At 40.0% G+C, this 27,048-nt stretch overlaps 1 protein-coding gene across 2 annotated transcripts; it reads left to right on the top strand.

The window, feature by feature from the left end:
- Positions 1-2,868: 2,868 nt before the first annotated feature.
- Positions 2,869-24,080, top strand: LOC121290613 (superoxide dismutase [Cu-Zn]). 2 transcript variants are annotated; one of them, XM_041211283.1, is made up of 6 exons: positions 3,474-3,569; positions 7,382-7,432; positions 12,652-12,745; positions 16,214-16,283; positions 22,199-22,316; positions 23,591-24,080. In XM_041211283.1, exons 1-6 carry the CDS (start codon positions 3,489-3,491, stop codon positions 23,699-23,701), a joined length of 525 nt encoding a protein of 174 aa, XP_041067217.1. In that variant the 5' UTR covers positions 3,474-3,488; the 3' UTR covers positions 23,702-24,080. The 2 variants fall into 2 exon arrangements, with proteins under 2 accessions (XP_041067218.1, XP_041067217.1); XM_041211284.1 differs by lacking the exons at positions 3,474-3,569; positions 7,382-7,432 and adding an exon at positions 2,869-3,017.
- Positions 24,081-27,048: the final 2,968 nt, after the last annotated feature.

Raw genomic sequence — 27,048 nt, forward strand, 5'->3', positions numbered from 1 at the left:
TTGTCATTCAAGAGGTGCCACTGCATGGTATGGAGTGGCACATGCATGTCAACAAATGTATAGGCAATGCCATTCTTATTCACTCTTGAAACAAGTATAAGAAGCAAGATAGGCGCTGTTCTGGGATCATATCATGACCAATCAACAAGTCGCAACTGAGGTGCTTTTGACTTGTGCTCAGGCAAAATTGATGGAAGCTCTGTGGTGAGTTGCAGGAGGTATTTGGTATGTTTTGCTGATGATAGAAAGGCAGCAAACTATGACCACACCTCCAAACCTTCTTCCCTCTCCAAAGTCCTTGAATGTGTTGTCACCTTCCAAATCTGTGCTTGTCTTTCATGTAAGTCCACGTTTGAACATGTGCAATCATGTTTCTGCCCTGCCAAAGTACTTAAAAGACCGCAATCAAAGTCACAAATGACATCTTCTCTGACTGATCATGGTGCACTATTCCCCCCTCATTGTTCTCAACCTCACAGCAGTCTTTGAGACAGCTGACAACATCATCCTCCTCCTCCACTGTCTCTCCTCCATTGTCCAGCTGAATGGGACTGCCCTCATCTAGTTCCGCTCTTACCTATTCAGTCATAGCTGGAGAACCTACTGCAATAGTTTCTTCCTCCTTCTTACTGTTACCTCTGGTGTCCCCCAAGGATTTGGCCTTGGTATCCAACTGTTTCTCATCTATGCTAGCCCTAGACAAAAATTATCCAAAAGCACGACATCAGGTTTCACGCATACACTGATGACACACTAGCTCTTCCTCTCTTGAGTCGTCCATTGTATCTGTATTGTTGGACAGCTTATTCAACATCCTTTGCTGGTTGAGCAGAAATTTCCTGCAATTAAACATTAGGAAGATCAAAGTCATTGGGCAGGATTTTCCGGCTCCGCCTGCTGTCAGGATTGTCCAGTCCCACTGAAAGTCAATGGACTTTTAGCTGGGCTACCGAATCTTCCACGGTGGGTCCCGCCCACAATAGGGCAGGAAAATCCCAGCCATTGTCTTTGGACCTCACCACAAACTTTGTTCCCCAGCCACTGTCTCCCACTGAACCAGACTGTTCACAACCTCAGTATCCTAACTGACCCTGAGCTGAGCCTCTGACCCAATCACAAGATTGCTTGCTTCCACTCCATAATATTGCCTTGCCTTAACCCATCTGCTGGTGAAACCCTCATCCAAGCTTTTATTACCTTCTGACTTTATAATTCCAATGCATTCCTGGATGGCCTCCCATCTTCCTGCATAAGCTTAAGCTCAAAACTTGATTGCACTTATCCTAGTTCACAGCAAGTGCTGTTCACCATCACTTCTTTGCTTACTGACCTATTTTGGCTCTCAATTTCCAAATGTTCGAATCCCTCCATGGCCTCCTCTCCCTAACACTGTAACTTCCTCCTACTCTACAACTGCATAAGAACTCATATCTTGCCTCTGGTCCATCCACACCACCATTGGCAGCCATATGCCTTCAACTGTCTAGATCATAAATTCTGGAATTCCCTCCCTGGTAATGCAGTAAATGTAATTTGTCTGAATTTTTAAAAGGCCATTGATGTGGGGCTCCATAATAGACTCATGAATTAAGCCAGAGAATGTGGAGTCAGGGGACAAGTGGCAGACTGGATTGCATATTGGCTTCAAGACAGAAAGAAACAGTGGGAGTAAAGGGTAGTTATTCAGAATGGCAGAAGGTGGGAAGAGGTGTTCCACAAGCATCTGTGCTGGGACCACTGCTGCTCATAATATACATTAAATATTTGAACTTTGGAATAAAAAACAGTTTTTAATTTTGGGGATGACACCAAATTGGGGGAGATAGTCAATACTGAGGAACTACAACAAATTACAAGAGGACATTAATAAACTTGCAGAATGGGCAAATAACTGGCAAATAAAGTTCAACACAGATAAACATGTGGTAGTACATTTTGCTTGGAAGAAATCCAATTTATTACATGGAAGACACAAGTCTAGGTGGGGTAGAGGAACTAACGGATCTTGGGGTACAAATGCACCAATCACTAAAAGTTGCACCACAGCTTAGCCAGGCCATAAAACAGTAATAAAAAGTAGGGAAGTTATGTGAAACCTGTATTGAACCTTAGACCACACTTAAGAGTACTATGTGCAGTTCTGTTTACCATATCATAAAAAAAGATATGGAGGCCCTGGAGAGGATGCAGAGAAAATTTACAGAAGGGTGGTACCAGAAAATGCATGGATGTAGACATCAGGAAAGGGTTGACAGGCTGGTCCTCTTTTCTCTTGTAAAAGGCTGAGGGGTGACCTAATTGAGGCCTTTAAAATTATTAAAGATTTTGATAGAATCGATACAGAGAGAATGTTTCCTCTTTGGGAGAGAGAATAACTAGACGCCATCAATATATGATAGCCACCAAGAAATCTACTGGGGAATTCAGAAGAAACATCTTCACACTAGAGTGGTGAGAATGCGTAACTGGCCACCACAGTGAGTGGTTGAAACTGTTAGTATTGATACATTTGAGGGGAGACCAGACAAACATATGAGGAAGAAGGGAATTATGGGAATTACGATACATTTCGGTGAGGAAATTGGGAGAAGGCTGGAGTGGAGCATAAATGCCAGCATGGACTGGTTGGGCTGAATGGCATGTTTCTATGCCTTATATCCTATGTAAAAAAAAACTACGAACAGAGTTAACCTTTCAAGTTAAAAGCAAAGTACTGCGGTTGCTGGAAATCTTTCAAGTTGGTTGACTTATGATCAGAGTTCTCTATGAAGTTTCACCATCTCTGACCCTACCAAAATCGCACTGCCCCCTGCCCCCCCCGGAATGCGCAGGCGCACTGTTAAGCCTGGCGCCTGTCTGCGCAGGCGTGTCTGACGCATACTTGCGTCAGTCTATATCTAGGGCGCCTGCGTGGGGTTGATCAGTAAGAGTTTTCGACAGCTTCTTGCGAGATGAAAGCGATCTGCGTGTTGAAGGGAACCGGGGAAGTGACCGGGACCGTCTATTTTGAGCAAGCTGTGAGTTACCGGGGCAGACCTACTAATGACTTCGTTCCGTGGGTGGGTGGGTGAGTGAGTGAGGGCTGAGGTGCGGGTAGCGCCTCGGAGCAGATCTGCTTTCAACAGGCGCGTGTTTATGATGCAGGCGTGAGAACGGCCGAGACCACCACGGAGGCTCCATCTTCTGACTGTGTTCCATCCACCTGCAGAGCTGGGCCAGGAGCCGCTGTGCTTGAACGGTGATGGACTGGGCTGAGAGCCATCCTGTAACGTTGCTTCAGCTGGCTTGCTGGAGAGGCAAACTCAAGAACCGTGCGCAGATTTAGATTTTCTCTGTTTTAGACATGCTTGTGCCTTTTTTTTTATTTCAAAAGAGCCAGTAATGAATCTTCCGACGCGATTTGGAAGTGTTCTTTCACCTTCCGCCCCTCCCCCAGACTTTTTGCTTTGTCATGGTTGTACAGCTAATATGACGCAGTTGAACAATTTATGCAATCGGTTAACGTACTTGCAGAAAGAGCAGTGGAAAAGAGGTATTTTGTGCCATGTTGCAGAATTTGCTCTCGTGAGGTCAGTGACTTGTAAGTCAATTTTGAAATGCTGTTGGATTGTTCATATGCATACATGCCAATTTATAGAACTTAACGAAAGCTGGCGGTTTTTTTAAAAAAAAACAAATCCGCTTGCTCAGTGACAGCCTGCCACAACTGAAACGCGCATGAGCTTGCCGCATTTTCCAGTTACACACACTTAGCGTTATAAATTACTGTCGAGAATAAGTGGACGCGCAGCAGCGATGGGTGTAGATTTTGAAGGGGAGCAAGCTGCCAACCTTGGTACAGTGATTTGTGCTCAAGTGAGACAGCAGGTTGTATGTTCGAGTTTAACTCCGGGGACTTGTGCACAAAATCGGAGGGCTGTCCTGTGGTTTAGATGTTGTACTGAGGCCTATCTGTCCGCCCGAAGAAAAACAAACATCTGGTGTCTTGATCAACTGCCACCTAAGACATTATCTTTTAATTGCCGTTTGTGGGACTTGGTTTGTACAAATTTGCTGTCCTGCATTAATAAGACTGTGTAAATACAAGTTATGTTTGTTCTTTCAAGTGCTCAAGTTTGTTTACAGGGTGGAAGAATCTTAAGGCAATACCTCCATCTAGAAAATTCAATTCGGATTTGTCTTGGTGCATTTTCTGGCTTTTGGAGGCTACGTTGCATAACTCTTAGCTAATATAAAAACATTGTGCCCCACCCTCCACTAATCGGGTTTGATTATTTTGAAAAGTTGCTGATTCTGTAAACGCAAACTATTTTGGAATGCACACATGGTATTATGCAGTTTGTAAAAATTCTAAATACACTCAAGCTGAGATTTGACACACAAGTATGTATTGTACATGCTTTAGTCATTCTGTAGCCTTGGAACATGTATTGTGGTGCCCAAATAGTATTCCTGGTAGACCTACATGGAATGAGTAGGTATTCAGTAGATGTGCACCACAGCTAGAGAGTTCCTGGAGTCCTCAGGTGAGATTATTTGCAGTGCACCTTGCCACTCCACACACACACAATGGTTAAGCTTGTGCCAGTGATACCATGGCATAGAAAATAGGCATTGGAGTAGCCCATATGACCCTTCAAGCCTGCTCTGCCATTCAACAAGATCATGGCTGACTTCCTACCTTCGCTCCATCTTTCTGCACAACCCATAATTACCTAATTCCCTTAGTACTCAAAAATCTATCTCCCTTTGTCTTTTAATATACTCAGACTGAGCATCTGTAGTTTTCTTTGGTAGAGAATTCCATGGGTTTGTGACCATTTTGAATGAAGAAATTTCTCCTCTTCTCAGTCCTAAAGCCATCCCCTTATACTGAGACTGTGATCCCATGTTCTAGGACCCCCACCTAAGGGAATCATTTTCTCACCACTTACTCTATTAAGTCCCTTAATGATTTGAATTTGATAGGTGTACTTTACTCAATTTCTCTTCATAGAACACATCCTCATCCAGAAACCATGAATCTTTGCACTCTGGGCAGATATCTTCTTCCCTGGGTTAGGGGACCGGGACTGTATACATCATTACAGATGTGGCCCCTCCAACGTCCTGCATAATTGTGAGACATTATACTCTAATGCCCCAACTATCTTCAGCTACTTCATCAATGACTTTCCTCCATCATTAGGGTAGAAGTGCATTTGCTCACTGACGATTGTACAATGTTCAGCACCATTTGTGACTCCTGATACTGAAGCTGTCTGTCCATATGCAGTGAGACCTGGACAACATTCAAGCTTGGGTTGATCAGTGGCAAGAACATTTTCCCCACAAGTGCCAGGCAATGACCATCTCCAACAAGAGATAATCTACCCATCTCTCTTGACATTTAATGACATTTCCATCACTGAATCCCTCTCTGTCAACATCCTGGGGTTACCATTGACCAGAAACTGAACTGGATCAGCCTTAAGTACTGTGGCTACAAGAGCAGGCTTGGGTTTGGAAATTCTTGAGGTGAGTAACTCTCCACCTGACACCCCAAAGCCATACTGTCTACAAGGCACAAATCAGTGTAATAGAATACTGTCTGCTTTTCCTGAATGAGTGCAGTTTCAATGGTATTCAAGCTCAAAAGAATCCCAAACACAGCCGTCTGCTTGATTGGCACTTCCTCTGCCACTGATGCACAGTGGCAGCAGTGTGTACTATATACAAGATGCACTGCAACAACTCACTAAGGCTCCTTTAACAGCACTTTCCAAACCAGTGATTGCTGCCCACTTGGAAGGGCAAAGGCAGCAAATGTGTGGGAACACCACCACAAGCTCCCCTTCAAGCCCCACACCATACTGACTTGGAACTACATTGTTGTTCCTTCACTGTCACTGGATCAAAATCCTGAAACTCCTTAACAGCTTGGAGTACCTGCACCAGATAGACTGCAGCAGTTCAAGAAGGCAGCTGACCATCATCTTATGGGCAATTAGGGATGGACAGTAAATGCTAGCCTTGCCAGTGATGTCACCATCCATAAAATGGCGGGGGGAAGAAGTCCCTTGTGGTAAAAGCTAAGAAATAATTTGCTCCCTTTACTTGCTGCACCTGTGATTCATGTACAAAGACATCCAGGTCCCTGAATGGAGATATTTTTCAGTCAAAAAAATAATTTTTTTCTTACCACAGTAAATAACTTCACATTTCACCACATTGTATTCTATCTGCCATGCTCTTGCCCACTTGCCTAATCTGTCTATATCTCTGCAGCTCCTTTTGTGTTCTTCTCAACATTTACTTTCCCACCTAACCTTGCATTGTCAGCACACTTGGGTGCCTTGCACTCAGTCCCCTTATCTCAGTCATTAATAAAATTTAGAAGCTGAGGCCCAACTAAAGATCCTTATAGTACTAATTAGAGCCTTACAACCAGCAAATGTTATGGTTCCTGGCAATTAGCCAATCCTCAATCCATGCCAATATATTGCCCCCAATCCCATGAATCCTGATTTTGTAACATAACTCATGGCACATTATCAATGCTTTTAAAAATCCAAATGCACTACATCCACTGCTCCCCCTTGTTCATCTTATTGCATCCTCAAATCTCAACAGGTTTGTCATACTGTTTCCTTTTCATAAATCTGTTTACTCTAATGATTTTCTATGTGTGATTAACTATGACCCTAATAATGACCAATAAGCCTACACTATTAGGCTTATTGGCTTATAGTTCCCAGTTTTCTCTCCTCTTCCTTTCTGAAATAATGGGCAACTTGAAGTCAGGTATTCTCAATAAAGCTGGTCAATTCATTCAGTGGGCATTTCCTCTTCTCATTATGAAAGGCTTTTAACCAGCCTTGAGAAAATATCTCAATTTGAGGTGCAAATGGCTCTTCATTTAAAAAAAAAGACTAACTTTCAAATTAATTGCTTTTTTTTTAAAAAGTGGCTTAATTTATGTGTTACCAATTGGAGGCGGACAATTTGGTTTGTTCTAATGGCCTTCAGTCCAGCACTGCAACCAACAGCTGCCACATCCATCTTGCAAATTTAACTCCTGTAATTGGTTAATACTGATCAACTCTAATCAAAAAATTTGGGTGTCTTTTAAGTTGGCATGTATGAATATGACCCAATATTCCAAACAAAATATTAGTTACTCTAGGTGTTAAGTTGAGATGTGGAAAATTTCCACTTTCCATTCTGGACTTTTCCTGCAGATTAACTTAGTAACTACAGGTTTCTTATTAGTCTCCAGAAGTACCTCTGTCTGAAGTATGTTGTTCTGATTTTCTGCCCCTTCCCATTTTCTAAAGTAAGATGCAGTTGACAATTCATGGCTCACTGACTTAACTATAAATATAACCTTTAAAATTGGCAGGTCAGGAAGGAGCGGAACTGGAGTGTCTGTCCTTGTAGACGGCAGTTAGTGGTAAGGCCACATGCTGGCAGTGAAACTATTTATATAGATACAAAAGCTTTAGGTTAGAAATGTGAAGTAAATCTACCAAAAGACAAGTTGTACTGTAATCAACTGTAGAGGATTTGAAGTATATTCTCTATGGCACTGCATGTGAGTGAAGAGGTCTTGAAGGGTGGTGAATGATTGGAACTGGACATGTACAATTCAGTCTCCATTTTAAAATTGTGTTGAGCCCTTGTATTGATTTTATGATTACAGTTGCTAAGAATCTTGCAATTTTGAAAGCATGTTTGAAGCATAGGTTTTTCTTTAGCATTGTAACCCAGTTTACAATTTATACTACCTTTGGTGGGAAGGTACAAGTATATCATGATTAACCTATATTGATTCCTAGATTAATGTTCTAATTTGGAGGGGGCTTATGTTATTAATAATGGATTTATAAATAGGAGTTTAACCACTTGCACTGATTATAAGTTGTGGTGGGTTTGCAACATATCACCCTGGATAAAGTAATGTTTTATAGGCTGTCCTTCAAGTTTAATCATTTTTACTAGCTATAAATATCCCCTTTTTTAGGGTGTTCTAGTTTGTTTTCAGACTGGGCAAAAGAAACAACTTGCTGGTTTGATCATGCAACTAGTTTTAACCCTTTTCATTACAACTGACCACTGTTAATTAAAAGGTCCTTCAGTCAGCCTGCTTTTTCCTGTTTTAGTAGCTCCAGGTAGAATCTGGTGCTGATCTTCCAAAAAAAGTTGGCTTTTCATTCTCTTGCCTCCTAATAAATATGCAGAAACATAATTTAACCAGCTCTAGTCCTTGGGAACTGCTAACAGTTGACACTTTTTTAAACACTGCTGGCACAAGGTGGTGAGCACGGCTGTTTGGACCAATACATGCTATTCAACATTAGTGAAATGTTTGAGATAATCAAAATTCAATTTAAAAATCAGGAGCCATTTATTTTTGAGATAAACTAAACTGATTAATGTCAAAATTGCAAGAGCAAGTGCTTTCAGACAAACTGAGTGCAAAGGTCAGACACCATCTTAGCCTGTCATTTGATCCTTCTATTTGAGAAACAAGTTCATTATATTAGACCAAAACTTTGCAGCAGCATATTAACGCCTTTTTTATATTTAAAATCTAATATTTTATCAGTCACGTTTCTTATAGATTAGCACAGACATGTTCTCTCTGGGTATACTACATAAGTTGAGTTACGTACAGCTTGATTTGCAGCTTAACTTTGCAGTATAACTTATTAAATAAATTTAGCTTCCTGTCTACTGTTCCAATTGTTAACTTTCTCAAGGAAAATTTTTCATTTAATTGAAAGAAAAGGGGAGAAATAGTGCTCTTTCAATTGAAAGCATGCCTGGTCTATGCTTTTAAATTATTGCTGGTAGTTATTGAATACTAATTGAACTTGTGGAGAGCATAATTATCTACTGTACAGAGCACAGGTCTACTTCATTCTGCTACTCGATTCAAATTCAAAGATACTATGTGCAAATCTAAAATGATTACCCTAGATGAAAGTCTTCTCCAATTGGCTCATTTTAACACAAAATGTTGTCTTTTGCAGCTCTCCTAGGAACAGAAGCTGTGTTTTTGGGTGGGGAGGACAACTCTTGCACTGCAGTGTCTATCTTTCAGATTAAAGATAAGGATGACAATCCAGAATAAATCTTAGGTTCTTAGTGTTCCAGGAGACTCATTTTTTTGAGTATTGAAATGGGTTCAATTTCAGGCTAAACACAAGGTGTTCTTTATTGGTCTGAATTTAGTAGCTTTGAAAATTGGAATTTAAAGAATGATTCTAGTATTGGTGTTATCCACATTAGAGAAAACAGAAACCAATGTGCTGACTTGCTCTGTGGTTGAAGGAGTATGGCTTTTTCATTGCTGCTTTGATGCTTAGTTTGATCAGACACATTTTGAACTTTGGATTGACCAGGTACACTTTTTTGACAGTTTCTGGTGTTATAACATGAGCCTCATCTTGCTTTTGGACCATATGGTTGTGTTTTTTCCCTTCAGAAATAGATCTGTTAAATGGTGTCTTTGGACATTTAACAACATTGAACAAATCCTGAATTTATGGAACCCTTTTTCAGAAATCTGGTCCAGCTAACATATTAACTTATTCTGGGGTAAGGAGATCAAGTTAGAGTAACTGAACTTCCATTTGGAAGTGGTTTCAAAACCAGAAATTAGCTTCATTTGCATGAAGATAAGATTCTTTATTACCTTTGTATGGTTTCACTTGCCTATCACTGAAGTAAAGAGCTGGTTCCTTGCATTGTAGTTGCTCTTTTATATTTTGATTTTTATGATGAAATGTACATGGAGCAGCAACTTACAATTGCAAGGACTAGTGGAGAATTTGAGGTAAATGTACTAGGCCCCCATTAAAGTGCAGAATAGTGTGATAATCTTTTGGCACATCCAGAAAAGTTGGGTTACGCATCAGTGGTGCAGAAAAAGATTTGAAAGTTAACGTTGACTTTAACCTGAGGAATGCATCTGGAAGATGATTGACTGTAAACTGCAAATGGGGTTGCAAATAGCAGGCAGATGGGATCTCTTGCAGTAGAGGGTTCCAGCCAAGGAATTGTGGGGACAGTCCCTGGTGCTGGGGGACTGTTGGCTCTAGGCCACAATTGGGAGGCTGGAATTTGGGGCTGGGGAAGCACTTCTATTCCTGGCATGCAGGGAGTGCTAAAAGACCCACTTACTTTGGAGAGCCTGATAGCTGCATTTCTGTAGTTCAGGCCTTCCCTTTAACTCAGTTAATTTAAGTTGCTGCACTGATTTTCAATTGACTTTGATATTAATTAGGCCCTGCTTGCTTTTTGGGGGAGTGATTTCTCCATTTAAATTTTAAAAGGTTGCAGAATGGAGTCGGGTTACACCCCTTGTCAATTGGGGGTTAAAACTAGTTTCCAGTGTCCATTGCTTTCATGAATTACCAGAGCGATAGCTGCACCTGTTGAAGTATGTCAGCATGAATCAGCACCTTCAGAGCAAGAACAGGAAGAGGTGAGAAATGAGCCATATGAAAATAAACAGTCAAGAGCTTTCATTAATCTTAAGATTGTTCAGTTGTTTATGTTGGCCTCTGGGGGTCATGTTAATTTAAGTGCTAAAATGGGGTTGTATTGGAAAATAGCTTGGGAAGTGCTGACCTATTGGGTACAGTGGTGAAAGATCATCAAACCTGGCAACGAAATGTTGGGAAAATTTAAAGTTGAGAATTCTGGGCAAGGTGCTTGCTGTGCTTCCATGTCAGTTATATGGATTGGTCCAACAGAGCCATCAAAAGTTCTGTAGATGCCTGCAATTACTCTTAACATATGGTTTAACAAAGTGATAAATGGAAGTGTACTTCATAGCATTGATGTCAAAGTATAAATTGGAAAGACAGACCTATTATTGATCACATTTGAGATTCTCATGCAAACTTGCAAATGGATGTTAAAAGGGATAAGAGTTAGAAATCAGCCATGAACTATAAAAGTAGTATGCAATAGAAGTGCACTTGAAACAAAGCTGGATGGAGCCAAAAGCCATACATTTAGCATCAACCAGTTATTGCTTTTGTGCATCAATGTATAATGACCCATTTGCTAATTGGGGATGCATAATTATTTTGACAGCCCCTTGGCATGTACCATAATCTAGAAAAAGTACAGCTTCCAGATTTTGGACTACACTGAATAGGTGATATACTTATCATCCAGGGCTGACACAATAGAGTTCCTCTTGGTTGTCCTCAAGTCTTCTTCCTTGTACCATCCTTTGTGTTCAAGGCAGAGTAGAAAAGTTGGACATGTATAAAATACTGGTTTGGCCTCAACTCTGGGAAGGATGTGAAGGCATTTGAGTCCAGCAAAGATTTGGGAATCATTTCAGGGATGAGACACATCATGGATAAATTGGTGAGGATGGGTCTGTTCTTCAGGTGGGAGGCTTATGATAAATCTTGTACACAGGAGGTGATTGGGATCTGGAATGCACTACCTAAGTGTGATGGCAGATTGTTGTGGCTTTCAAAAGGATATAGGTTATTTATCTGAGAATTTGCAGGGCTAAATGGTTGGGATAGAGGAGGGGCTAGAGTGGGACCAGCTGAGCTGCTGTTGAGACCTGGTGCAAACAAATTGGGCCAAATGGCCCCTTTCTGTGGTTCTGAATGCATAAAATCAAGTGGAAAAGACTTCGAGGTAACAATTAACACTGCTAATGTTATACCTAATGTTTGTTCAAACAACCTCCATTGGTTTGGTTTAATATTTGGAGATGGTGCTCTAATTTTATGAAGGGTAAGTACCTTACCACAGTATGGAATATTTAGGATAGAATTAATTCCTTCCAGAAATTGTTGAAGATGGGAATTATGCCATGAAACCAGAGTCTAAACTGATGAAATTTTGTCTTGTTTCTGTACCACACCCATATGACTGGTGTTGCAACATCTAATTTCAAATGTAGAATTTTCTGTGGCAAGCATGAAGACCCACTATAACTTGTCAAATGAATCAAAAGTTTTTAAACTAAAGAATATTCAGATTAATTCTGTAGGTTTTTAAACCTCAGGATGCAGAAGATGAGCACTGTACCATAATTTTGTTCTGCCTCAGTACCCCACAATTGTTTTTACCAGTCCATTGCTTGCAAATATACCTGCAGCTGTGAATTTGCTGTTGGATTATGGCTGTAGTTTTGAGACTTTGTACTAAAACAGGATCCAGCTGTACAAGAAGTGTTACTTCCTCACTGGAGATATGATTTTTCCTTCTCCCCCTACAGCTTACTTTTTCCTCAGCTTCCATTTGAAAATTCTGGGTAAACATACATTGTGGTATCAGGCAGGCTAACAACTTGGTTGCTTTGCACTGCAGTAGTTCTAGAAATCTTGTCTAAGATATTCAGCTTTCATGTATTTGAGAAAATTTGGGCTACCAGTCAAGTAGCCCCTCTTCTAATTGAGGCTTCATTTTATATTTAGTAGCCAAATGGGGATGAAGCAACCATTGAAAATTTAAAATCTGATATGTTTATCAGAGGGGAAGATTAACTTTTGTGGCCATAACGGTAACCTATTCTGTTTGGAGGCAATTCAGCTGGCTTGACTTACGTGCCTTTACTGCAAGTTATTAAATCTTCAAACTTTAGAAGAAATATGCTTAAACATCTATATGGAATTTTCTCTTCTCCAGGCAGATGGACCTGTGACTTTAAAAGGAAGCATCACTGGATTGACTCCTGGAAAGCATGGGTTCCATGTTCATGCTTTTGGAGATAACACAAATGGTATGAACTGAATCGTTGCTGTTCTGACAAACTTGATGTGAAGTATGACATTAGAATCAAAGTTTTATGTATCAACTAGAATGGAAGTTTTTTCCTTGCAAGTGTAAGTGTGCTTGAAATTTGAAGTGTTTTTGCATTACAATAGACCTAGAACTTTTTGAAAAGGTAGCTTTAAATCTCTAACAAAAATAAAATACTGGGAACAAACAGTCAGCAGGTCAGACAGCAACTATGAAGAGAACAGAAAATTGTTGGTTATGGAGCCTTTGTCAGAACTAGAAGACATTATAAAAGATCAGGATCAGAAAGAACATGTTGAGGTAAGGGTGGGTGGAAACTCCTGCTGAACAAGGGGAAGGGGGAGGGGAAATGTGCAAAGTTGTGGTAAGTGGGAGATGGTTAAATGGCAGAAGTAATACTGGGTGGGTTAATAGGCATGGTGAGCAAAATTAAATGCTTGAAATGTGATTAATCAAAAAGGTAGGGGTTCAGAGAGCTAAAAGTGGAAGCTTGAAAAATTATTATAGATCACTTGATATTCTTGGACAAATTCAGTTTAAATCATGGGCTTGAATCATTATTCTGGCACTTGACCTGAACCATAAGAGAACCTTCTTGGACATATAAAGCTAGAAATTAGTTTGTGCTGCATGTAAAAGAGGCACAATGTACACAATTTCTGGTTGCAAGTTTCTGTACCTAATGTGCATGGAGGTATAGTAAATCTCATGTACAAACACATTAGTTTTCAGATTAGGCCAGCATGATACATCAACGCAGGCCTCCATTCTGCAAAAGTCACAGTGCAGCTTTGGAAGGAAGTCTTAAATGCAACTAGGTAGCACCAGGCGGTTTGAAGATGAGAGAGTACTTAGTGCAAAACACTAACTGCAGTAATTGATAAGTGACAAACCATCAACAAAGAAACAAGTCTATGGTAATAGTCATAAACGAGTAAATGTGAACCAAGCACTGTGACACCTGAAAGCAAAAGGCAGACTAATTACAGTACTATGCTAACCAGAATGACTAACTTACAAGTTTCCTACATTACAGCAATAACTACACTTTTTTTTAAAAAGTACTTCATTGACTAAAGTGCTTTGAGACATCCTGTGGTTGTGAAAGGTGCTACATAAATGTAAGACTGTCTTTCTCTTAATAGAATTGAGGCATATAGCCCACAATATAATGACTCCACCTTTGAGCACTGAGCAAACCATTAGTAAAATAGATCCTGCAAAGGGGAAACCACCTAAGCAAGGGATCAGTTATCAATTATGCCATTAATCAGCTATATCAATGTGCCACTATATTATTGTGAAAAGGCCATCCAATTCTTAAATAAGAATGCATCAGGTTCTGATCATTACCTGTTTCTTTTACACTTCGTCTACACCATGTTCAAGTGGCCAACTAGCTTGTGATGAGAGACCTCAACACGAGGGGGGCACTGGACATCAGGGCAGTTGGAGCTTTGGTTTGAAGCTCAAGAGAATCAAATGGGTTGAGCTTGGGATCCAGTAGAGATGTGAGCAGCATCAGCAATGCAGTGAGTGGAAATGATGCTGAGGAGTGGTTATTAATGAGGTGCAAACCTGGAAATTTACCCTGGATATAATACTGAAAGATTGCTAGTGGGTAAATGGGGACCAAGATGGCAGAAAATTGATGTTTTGGGTGTGAAGCCTCTCCAGGGAGCTGCACATCTGCTTTTACATCAACTTAAATCATGAATAGCAAGACGCAGGAGCACTCTTACATGATTCCTTTCTTCCTCTATAGAAGGGAAGTATTTTTAAAATGTCCTCATTTTGATGATGGTCTTTTGTTTTTAAGAACTACTGTTTGAGCTGCTGTAAAACTGGGGAAAAATTTCAAGTATGAATGTTTTTTTGTTTTAACTGATCCAGTGCTGATTTCAGTCACAATGTTATGCCTAAACAGTGAGGTCTAATGTGTGTTTGTACATGAGATTTACTATACCTCCATGCACATTGGATACAGAACCTTTCAACCAGAAATTGGGTGTACATTGTGCCTCTCTTACATGCAGCACAAACTAATTTCTAGCTTTATGTCCAAGAAAGTTATCTTATGGTTCATGTTAAGTGCCAGAATAATGATTCAGGACCATGATTTAAATTGAATTTGTCCAAGTCAAGAGTATCAAATGCTTGAAACTTTGAATCCATGTGATATTAGGAAATGATTCCCTGGACATTCAAAAATCTTTCAATTAGCTCCTCTCTGCAAGGGAAATAGTGTGATCAATACTGACTAATCTTTTACTTTTTGCTGCAGGAAAGACCCTTGAAAGAATAGTGCTCAATTGCTTTATTGAATAAATTACTGACAATTTGTGGGTTCAGAAAGGGAAGGGGCATAACTGACTTTTTGTGGCCAGTCTGCTCCAAGGAAAAGTATTACAAAGCACAGACAAAGGTATTAGTGAATGGGATTAGACTTGAATAACAAATGTATTGCAATTTTGTGTTGATGATTTGATAAATTGAGACTGGCACCTACATGCATGATTTGGGGAAGAAATTATGTACTTCCAACGTGTCTATTTCTAACTGCCTTCCCTACAGCAGGCAGACATTGAATTTAAATTTGGGCAATGTGTCTCCAACACAGCATATGCTTCTGCCTTTTTTAAACTGCATTAGTTATTTGTGTGCTCCTGTGTGGAAAGGGATACCTAACATTGTTGTGCATCTACTCTGTAATTTGGAAGCAGCTACTCCTTGTGGAGTGTGCCCCTTGTCTCAAATCTTTATTGCACTGCCACCCAACCCCTTCCTGATCATGGCCTCTCACTACTGGAAACCCCCAGGGGTCTTGAGCTGCAACCTCCCGTTTTACATTTTTGGACAGGCTGTCAATTTGGCTGGTTGCTGAGTAGGAAACAGAACAAGAAGCGTCATCATTAAGTTTGACCTCCATGTGCAAATTTTATTTGTTAATGGGATGTGGGCATCATTGCAAAGGCTAGCATTTGTTGCCCATCCCTAATTGCCCTTGAACTGAGTGACTTACTGGGGCATTTAAGAGTCAACCACATTGTTGTGGGTCTGGAGCCACACATGTAGGCCAGACCAAGTAAGGACAGTAGATCTCATTTCCTAAAGGGCATTGATGAACCAGATAGGTTTTTAACAACAATTGATAGCTTCATGCCACCATTATTGAGACTGGCTTTCAATTCCAGATATAATTAATTGAATTCCATCAGCTGCTATTGTAGGCAGAGCATTAGCCTGGATCTCTAGATTGCTAGTCCACTTACCACTACATCACTGCCTCCCCTGAAATGTGAGCTGTTTTGTCTTTGTTTGCATTTAATCCCTAGAATAATCTCCACATTTTCCACAGCCAAAGTGTCTGAAATGCTTTGTAATCAATTAACTGTGACTTTGCTTGTCAAAGTTTACCTGCTTTCTGGTGTATTTGTGTACACTACAGGCTGTATCAGTGCAGGACCTCACTACAACCCTTTTTCAAAACGTCATGGTGGACCAGGTGATGTTGAAAGGTGAGCTTTTTTATGGACTGGTTTTGCATGCCATATGTCCTTTTGGGTATTTGAAAATATAAATTTATGTTGCTTTGTATGCTTAAGTTATATTTTTTTAATTGCCAAGTTAATTTAAATCAAAGTGAAGAGTTAAACATGGCAGGAAAATTTTGACCACTTGATCAAAGGGTGTGTTTAAAAATTCTTAGGTACATTGAATTGTTTGAGCAAGAAAAATCCCTGTCTTGAATAGGTTGTGCAATGGTTAACTTTCCCTTTCTGACCCAAAGAGGAACTACTTCCCATATTGAGTATTCATCAAGAACTCACCCCATACACATGCACACTTGTACAAGGGAAACACTTGGAGAATGGGCTTTTATCATGTGCAAGTCACCAAGGGTTGAACACTAAAAATTGTGGTACCTTCAGTAAATGGAGATTTTTTTTAAAATTCCAGATGAATATCCAGCTCTCCAAGTAATTCAATCTTGATGGAATTTGTCTTCATCTTGTAATTGTTGGCTTCAAATTTTTATGGATTTCACTATTTTGAAAGAGCATATATTCAGCAGGACTTGGACAACACTCAGGCTTGAATTGATGTGTGACACAAGTACTACTTGCCACTGAGTGCTGGGCAACAGCCACCTCCAGTAATAGTGTCTAATGACCTCCCCTTGATATTGAATGATGTTGCCATTGCTGAACTCCCACCATCGGGATCCAGGTGTCTCTCACTTAACTGGAGGAGCCACAAATACAGTGGCTTCAAAAGCAAGTCAGAGACTAGGAATTCTGCAGCAAGTAATTCTGCTCCTGACTCCCCAAAGTCTGTCAATCATCTACAAGGCATAAGCTAGGACTGGTGGAATACTCCCAACTTGCCTGGATGAGTGCATTTCTAAGAAGGCTGGAGAAGCCCAACACCAAGGCAGAGCAGCCTGCCTGATAAGTACCCCAACTGGTGCACCATAGCTGCAACATGTACCATCACAACATGCCCTTCTCCAACCTGCCAAGGCTGCTTCAACAGAACATTCCACACCTTGTACTGCTAGCAAAACAGGTGCAGTTGGCACATGGAACACTGCAACCTACCAGTTCACCTCCAAGTTGCACAGTATCCTGTTTTTCAAAAATGTCACAGTTCATTTTATTGCTAGGTCAAATTCCTGGAACTCCCTAGCTAACAGCACTGGGCCCACTACCATATGGACTGTAATAGTTCAAGGTGGCAGCTCACCACCACTACCTTGGACAATTGGGGATGAGTAGTAAACACTGGCATTTGATGGTAACGTGCATATCCCATGTACAAAAGTGTTTGGGTTTTGTTATTTGGCTAACTTTTTTTATGCTGATTGATCAAAACTCCTGTCTAACTTTGGGACCTGGATGAGTGCATCTCTAACAATGCTTGAAGCTCGACACAATCCAAGACAAAGCAGCCCTCTTGATCAGCCACCCCCCCCCCCCCCCAAAAAAAAAACCACCAGTGCACCATATTTCCTGCCAATGTAATAATTGAAAGCCCTTGTTCCTTGGCTTGTGGCAGCACCTGCTGTATCTGTGGCCTTTACTCTAATCTCCCCAGTTCTTGGCCCCAGGTGAATTGAGAGTTGAGAGCTTTGGTATACAGCTCAAAGCTAAACTTGAGTTTTTTGAGCATGTTCAAATTTTTTTTCCCTGAGCAAAACTTGAAATTGTGCCACCTAATTTCAAGATTCGCTTTTCTTCTCTACAAGCTAGACACCCCATCTACTAAGTTATGCATCTCCTTTTCAAGCTCCTGCACTGTTACCCTGTCCTTTCCACTTCTGCTTTAGGTATCTGTATGCACCTTTTTGTACCAATGCTTAATTTATCCTTTGCATGTTTTTGTTGGCACAGTTATACAGCTGTTTCTTCTGGAATGTCATGAAATCCACTCCCCTCCTACCCTGTTAAGCCATACTTTTTACTCACTCTCATTCTTCAATAATTTTTTCTTCTCCCCAGCTGCTCAGCTACTGTTGTCCTCCATGTAAATCTTGTGGTGTGTGCAAGCATAATAGAAATCTTAAGAATCACTTATGTTGAATTCACTGTGTCCCTTGGGTGCTTGTTTACTGTTACTTTTGAGCCACTGCTTGAACTATTTTCTGAAAAAAAGACCAGAATTCTTCAGATTTTTGTCTTGGCAGTAGTGGTACTTTTTTTACTAGCTAGATTTGATCAATTTCAGAATAGTTGTAACACTCCGGTTTCTTTTCAACTCATTTGTTTTGCAGCTTTTACCTGTAAACCTGTATGAGACCTTGATAGATACATATTCTTAGACTGTTCTCAGGAATTGAGATATTGCTTTGAAATGAGCCTCTGAACACTATTTGCTGCCCAGTACAATAAATGGTCTCCAGTTTACATGTTAGCCCCATCTGCTTTGTGTGTGCAGGCTTGGGGATCTTTCTAAGGTATTTTCTTGGAGCATCTGCTTGTACAAAGAACTTCATTACTTGTTCAACATGCTCCCCAAGGTGTTGCTTTCACATTGATAAGTAACCAATATCTGAAATTTCCACTGGAGTTCTCCCCTATTTGCAGTAATGTCAGAAGTTGGAAGGATTTCTGTAGAAATGCTACTGTCCATAGATTAGCTAAGCAGCCCCAAATCCCTTTTTGTTCTGTTGTAAGCTGATGTAGTACATGCACAATTTGCTTAGCATTTGAAGGCTTTGGAGAAAACTTCAAATTCTTCACTATCCCTAAACATCTAATTTTTTGGAGGAGGATATTTTATGGTATAGCAGGTGATAATTGCTGGGCTGACCAAATCCCAAAGGGAAACTTGGTCAAGCTATCACAATGGTTTGCCATTTGTATCTTATGAGGTATGTGCACTGAATCCAGAAGTAAAAATTCCATTACCACTTTTAAGATTTTAAATATTAAACTAAAACATTTATTAACAAACTTAAACACAAGATTACAGTTACACAATTAAATTTAGTCTTACAGCATTCCCAAGAGATTTCTACTTAGCTAGACTCAAATGCCCTTTTCCAGGCAACAGTCCCTATAGATTCTTGATCTATCAAACATCCAGTAATACTGCAAAGTACCCACTGTTGCTACAGGGGAGGTATTTCATAGGCTTCTATCTCTCTCTCACTTGACAGTGGAAATCCAAGGCTTGTAATGAAACTTTGCTTTTTGGAACAACTGGACATTTCTCTGGGGTGGCTAGAGGCTGCTTCCTTCACCGGTCTGTCTTTGCACAGCGCACTTCAAGATCTCATGTGGCCACATCCCATAGAGCTTTCATTCCTTTCTTAAATATGTTTTTTCCTATTTTTAAACCCATTGTTAACTAACTTTGGAAATTGCCTTTCGGACAATATATAAATATTTGTTTCTATGGCTGCTGCTTTCAGGAAACATTAACTTAACTTTATTTGTTTATGATCTTTGCCAGTTGTAAAACTTCCTTTTTTCTGAAATTTAACAGCTAAAAATTCAATCCATTTATCTCCTAATGCAAATATTTATTTGTATCCTGTCTTAGCTTCATTTCCACTTCAAAATGTCTGCTTTTTTTTTTTACACCTAACCCTTTGATTTTAAACCTTGTCTGTCTTCAGTTTAATTAAATCAGTCACACAAACATACACCCAGCCCCCACAAGCCTGCTTCAGTATCCCAGTAATGTTGAGAGAAATGTTTTCTTTACAGTATACCATTAAAATATGTTTCATCTAATTAGAAACAGGCTGAATAGCCATCTTGTGTCATAAATTTGTGCAGAAATGCCAGTTGCCAAGCTAGCTGAAAGTAAGAGATTGTATTTTAAACTTTATTTATGCAGTCTAAACAATTTTTGTTCTGCAGGCCTGGATTCATTTGTCTAATTAAATGTTTACTAAAAGGATTTGATCAGATATGGAGAACCTAGAACACGAGGACACTAATTTAATCTAAACCATTCCAAACCCAAATTAGGAATTGGAACTGTTTTGGGGACAGATGCATGGAGGAAAAAAGCTTTGAATGCTTGGATAAATTTTGAAGACTTTTTTTAGGTAAAAGATGTAGAGGGAGAGATGAAATGTGATCAGATTGATAGAGCCTTGAGGGGTTAAATAGAAACTGGCGTAGGCCATTTTCCTGCATTGCTAATGAGGATCAATGTTGATTAGGATGCTGAGAACTCCCATGCTTTTCAAATCATGTAAAAAAAAAACAAAATTCATTTTCAGCTAAGATAATGCTAGACTATCTGGAGTGAGGATGCCATAAGGAAATTGCCAGATAGCTTAGTCAGTCAGTGTTGTGTACAAGTAAAGCTTTTAGGGCAGAAGTGACTTGTGTAGATAGTGAATTTTAAATAGTCACTAGATGAGTTACTTATTGTAGATGCTAAATGAGGGCAGCCAATGAAGTTTTAGTAGCTTTATGGGATGGAAGGAAAAGAGGATGCTCTAAGGAGCATTAGTAAACTGATATAATCCCACTGTCCTATTTCCTGTGTCTAGTTTTTATGAAATTAATCAGGGCTTTTTCTCCAAACCTGAGAATGATCTGTGATTAATTGTTAAAACTATTAGAAATGGCTTCTTAATGGTGATGTAAACATTATGCCTGATCACTTCCTTTTTGTCGAGGGTAACTGGTTTCATTTTGGCTACCATAGATCATGGTGTATAAGTTGACCCGGCATGTAAAATGGCCCCCAAAATTTCATTTGCATATAATGTCTGTCAACTGCACCCTACCCCACCACCAGCCCCCATTTCAGCCACAACATGCTATACTTGCATTAGTTGTGCGCCTCAATCTTTCACCCTACAATGCATGTTTTACTTGTACCTTTTTATAAATGGGTGCAAGGGATCAAGCAGGTGATGCAGGCTGTATTTTGAAGATGCATCAGAGTTTAAGACATGCCCACGCAGCAGTTCACACATTGCAAGCTACGAAGAGAAATTACTCTTCCAACAAACTGAATGAAGTGTGCATCTGGTTTCAAGCTAAAAGTTGTAACCCTTGTTGACTTTTCAAAACTGTGGGACTTTTATGTTGGTGAAAGACTGGTGTGGAAATGGAAAAAGGAACTGTCCTGAAAAATATGTCCTAGACCAATATGCCTTGGGAACAACCACTGGGCTGATCCTGAGAAGCATGCTTCAAAATGGGTGTTCAAATTGTTAGAATGGTTTCATTGTCACCAGAGATCTAATATTTATATACACTTAAGTGGACCAAATCAAATTTCAGGCCCAGCAAAGATTTTAGAGCAACAGCTAGTTGGTGTACACTCATTATGGAATGAAAATATCTAGTGTTGCTGCAGGAGATCAAGATTGCTCAGACTACCAAAAAACCTCTGCCAGAATTAGTAGTTTCCATTGATTCTTCTCTCAGCAGCAAAAACACAAGTACTGATTGTCACATCAACATGAATGAAATGCCCATGGATATTATGTCCAGCAACCAAATTGTGGAATGGAAATGTTCAAAAACAGTTCCTGTGAAAACCACAGGACATAAGATGCATCAGTGGTACCAGTCTGCATAGCTGTTGGAATGAAATGAAAGCCTGTAGTAACTTTCCAATGTAAAACCATGCACAAAAAAAATCAAGTCCTCTAAAGGAGTTTTTGTGCATTTCCACGGCAATAGTAGGATGGATGAGGAGTGACTGAAGTTATGGATTGACGTGTTGAATAGGTGGCCTGGTGGCTTAAACAAAGAATGCAATTTAGTAATAAGTCAAGTAAAACCAGAATAAATTTGCTGTCTTTCTACAGTTAAATGTGAAGTTCATGCTGCTGTGAAGACACAATCTTCAAGTTGCTTCTAATGCAAAATGTACACTAATGAACTTTTTTTGGGTTGTTTGTTGCATTTAACATAAATTATTTGGCTTAATTATAACTTGTGATTCATTGCAGACATGTTGGTGATTTAGGCAATGTGGAGGCTAATGGAAATGGTGTGGCTGTCTTTGAAATCCAGGATAGTCACATCCATCTTTCAGGGGAAAGGTCCATTATTGGGCGTACACTTGTGGTAAGCATTGAAAAACCTGTGGCCTTGTTAGAATAACTGATTCAGTTAAGATTAGATGAGCATAAGTCCATCAACTTCTATGGACTTTCTGAAGAATTAATCCATAATACTGAGTTCTGGTAATAGATTGAGATGGGAGTGGACAAATGCCCATTCTGAGCTGGACTTGTAAAAGTGCTAATCTCTAGGCTACTTAATGACCTATATAATCTGGTCTAGCATTTAATTCCTTTATGGAGGTAGAAACAGTTTAACAAGGGGGCTAAGTCTTCACAAATCAAAGTCTAATATTACTTGCTTTTGAATACTGGATTCCTAATTGTTGAAATATTGATTCCTTGTCTGGCTCCCTGTTATGTTGTTACTTAGACCATTATCTGAAAAGGAAGAACATGCAGGATTACAGGGGAATGGCAGGTCAATTGCTCATTGAGTTGGTGCAGACAGTCTGGGTCAACATGCTGTATAAGCTGTCCTCAAATCAGCAAGAATTGTTGACATCAGAATCTGAGGGAAACTGCTGAAGAATAGATAATTCTGCACTGTCACACATATTGTAACTTAATCACCCCATTCCACTGCACTTGATGGTGTTTTTATTCTTTTGTGGCATGTGGGCAAAGCCTGTATTTGTTGCCCTACCATAATCACCTTTTGAACAGAGTAACTTGCCAGGCCATTTCAGAGGGCAATTAAGAGTCAACCACATGACTGGGTCTGGAGTTGCATGTGGGCCAGACCAGGTAAAAATGGCAGATTTCTTTCCCTAAGGACATCAGTAAACTGGATGGGTTTCTACAACAATTGATAGCTTCACGGTCACCGTTACTGATACTAGCTTTAATATTCCAGATTTATTAACTGAATTCAGATTCCATCAGCTGATATGGTGGGATTTGAACCCATGTCCTCATAGCATAAGCCTTGGTATCTGGATTACCAGTCCAGTGACATTACCACTGTCATGGTCTTTTCCTTCTTTCAAGGACTATATTTAATGTTAAAAATTCAGTGTGCATTTTTTTATGGTTAAATGAGAGTCTTAGCACTAAATAAAGATGCCTCAAAGTAATGTGACTTGAAAACGAAAACATATTCTTTGTGGGTTTGATTTGGACCTGGAATGAAGTGATAATACAATTTCTGTACCATCATTCCTCTAGGGTCTCTAAGCTTTAAAATAGCCTTGCCATTAAGTGTCTAAATGCTGTTTTTTTTTTTTTTTCCCCCTTCCCCTTCTTCCATTCCCCCCCCCTCCCTGCCGTTTTGTGAAGGTTCATGAGAAGGAAGATGACTTGGGAAAAGGTGCTGATGAGGAGAGCACTCTAACAGGAAATGCTGGAAGTCGTTTAGCCTGTGGTGTGATTGGAATCGCTAAAGATTGAAATAAACTTGTCTGTGGGGAGGAGAGAATTGGCATGTAACATTTCTATAGGTTAGCATAGTTAACCTGTCAACTACTGGTCCAAAAATAGTCTAATGTGCAGCAACTTCATGCAGTATACTTTAAGCTACATAATGTCTATAGTACAAATGAGACATTTGGTTTAACTGGTCTATGCTTTAAATTCCTTAAAGATATATTGTTTAATCCTAAATGCACAAATTGTAAGTAACATTAAGTTAGAACTTGATTTGTTGGCCTGGAAGTTCTTGACGTTGGAATTTGTTTATCTGTTAGAGCTTGAGTTAACCCAATAGCTGGAAGCACTGAACAATGTATTGTCAAACCAATCTAATAAAGCAGTGTCCTTTTTCTTTCAATATCTAAGTGTCTCGATGCAAAACAGACTTGATTATCTCTTTCAAAAGTTCAGAAAACCAGAATCTTTATTGTACAAGTAAACTCTGAACAGTAGGGTTTTTCTTCACATAAACACTGCACAAACCATACAAGCTAGAAGAGTATGGGGGGAAAAAAAAACATGCTGACCTGCCTTGCTTTGTTCTAAATGGTGGTGTATTTAACTTCAAACTATTGAACCAACTGCTCAGTGTCCAATATGCCCCTCTACTATGTTAAGGGGCAGTAGGTTCCTTAATGGTGGTGGCAATATGAAGTGTATGTCTTTAGAGGGTAATCCTGGCTTTGTTTTATATACTGTGCAAAAATTGAATTTTGTGAGAATAAGCCAAAGTCTGCCCCAAAAGGAGCAGCCACTGTCCTGTGTTGGTTCCCAATTGGTTTGAAAGTTACTTGTGCCAGTGGCCAGCTCCACCCTACACGTGTGCAAGTGTAAATCTCCTCTAAACTTCATGCCTCTTGCCTTTAAATCTGGTTATTGACCCCCTCCACTTTCTTCCTATCTGCCCTATCTATGCCTCTCCATAATTTTGTACGCCTCAATCAGGTACCTTCTCTGCTCTACGGAAGTCAGCCCCAGCCTATCTAGTCTTTTCATAGCTGCAATGCTCTGACCCAGGCAACACTCTGGTGGATCTCCTCTGCACCTTCTAGTGCAATGTCATGCTAGTGTGGTGACTGGAACTGCACACAGTACTCCAAATGTGGCCACCTAGTGTTTTATACAGCTCCATCATAACCTAATTGCTCTTGAATTCAATGCCTTGAGTAATGAAGGCAAGTATCCCATATGCTGCCTTAACCACTTTATCTACTTGTCCTGCTGCCTTCAAGGATCTATGGACATGTACACCAAGGTCCCTCTGATCCTCTGTACTTCTTAGGGTCCAAACATTCATTATGTACTCCCTTGCTTTGTTAGTCCTCCCAAAATGCATGATCTCACTTCAGGATTAAATTCCATTTGCCACTGTTCTTACCATCCTGTCGTCTAAGGCTTTCCTTCTCACTATTTACCACACCAATTTTCATATCACCTATAAGCTTACTGATCATACCTTCCTTACATTCATGTCTAGATCATTAATGTGCACTACAAACAGTAAGGGACCCAGCACCAAACCCTGTGGTACACCACTGGACACAGGCTTCCATACCATCACCTTCTGCCTCCTGCCACTAAGCCAGTTTTGGAACCAAATTGTCCTTCATCCCATGGGCTCCTACCATCTTGACCAGTCTCACATTGCGACCTTGTAAAGAATCTTACTGAAGTTCACATAGACTACAACTGTACTACCCTCATCTGCACACCTAGTCACCTTGCAAAATTCAGTTAAATTTGTTAGACATGATCTCCCCTGATAAAGCAATGCTGCCGATCCTTGATTAATCTTTGTCTCGCCAAGTGGAGATTAATTCTGTCCCTCCAATTTTTTCCAAAAGTTTCCCTACCACTTATGTCAGACTGGACTATAGTTCCCTGGGTTTATCCCTACCACCCTTCTCGAATAATGGTATCACATTAACCACCCATCAAGGCCCCTGCAAACTCTTCCCTTGCCTCCCACAGCAGCCTGGGATACATCTCATCTGGGCCTTTGGATTTATCCACTTTTAAGCCTTATTCCCGCAATTAGCGGGTTGCCTTTAGAAGGCCTATATTCCCTAGAGTTGGAAAATGAGGATCTAATTGAAACAAAATTCCTAAGGAATGGATGGATGCTGAGAAAATGTCTCTCCTGGCTGAGGCATCTAGAGCATGGATCACAGTGAGGGACTTGGGACAGCTGAGAAATTTCTTTACTGAGTTTTGAAACTTTACAACTCAAAGGGGTAGAGGATTCTGATCATTTGAGTATGTTAAAGGTGGAGGCCAATAGATTAATAGCTAATTAAGGGATATGGGGATAGTGGAGGAAGGTGGAGCAGAGGTAGATCAGCTATGATCTTGTTAAATAGCTGAGCAAGCTTGAAGGGTTAAATGGTCTTCAGCTCCTATTTGTAATGTTCAAACCTAATCTATTGCAATTGATATAAACTGACATTATTTTCATGTCTGTGTCTCCAACTGCAGTTTTCAATGACTACAGTCATTGTTCTAATTTGACATCCATTTTGTATTTTCCAATCTCATTCAATTGTATCCGTTAGCTGTTAATTACCAATTTAGAACCTTGTTGAAGTATCTCAATGTGGATGCTGTGCCAAAAAGCTGTAGTTTTGACAGCAAGGTAGGAGTTAGTTCTTTTAAGGAGTAATGTGCTGTGGATTAAAGGGAGCCAGTAGACATACTGTACTTGGATTTCCAGAAGGCATTTGATTAAGGTGCCACATCAAAAGTTATTGTGGAAAATAATAGCTCATAGTGTAGAGGGTAGCATTCTCTCCTGGATAGATTGGCTGGCAGGCAGAAAACAGCATGCATAAATGGGTCTTTTTTAGATTGGCAGGATGTGATTACTGGAGTCCCACTAGTGAGCTAGGGCCTCAACTTTTTACAATTTACATCAATGACTTAGATGAGGGGAACAAAGTTGTGGTAGCTAAATTTGCAGACGACGCAAACGTTGGAAAGTATGTTGTGAAGAAGACTTGAGTTGAGAAGGTGAGTGGGCAAAAATCTGGCAGATGGAGTAATATGTGGGGAAAATGTGAAGTTCACTTTGGCAGGAAGAATAAAAGTGTTATTTAATGGAGAATGAGCGCAGAGGAGTCTAGGTGTTCTCGTGCATGAGTCAGAAAGTTGGTATGCAGGTATAGCATGTAATCAAGAAGGCTAATAGAATGCTATCCTTTATTACAAGAAGAATTGAACATAAAAGTAAAATAAAAGCAAAATACTGTGGATGCTGGAAACCTGAAACAAAGTGCTGGAAAAAATCAGCAGGAGTAAGATACCATAAAAGTAAGGATGCTATGCTTGTT

The sequence above is a fragment of the Carcharodon carcharias genome, chromosome 18 (genome assembly GCF_017639515.1).
Source record: "Carcharodon carcharias isolate sCarCar2 chromosome 18, sCarCar2.pri, whole genome shotgun sequence".
NCBI lineage: Eukaryota > Metazoa > Chordata > Chondrichthyes > Lamniformes > Lamnidae > Carcharodon > Carcharodon carcharias.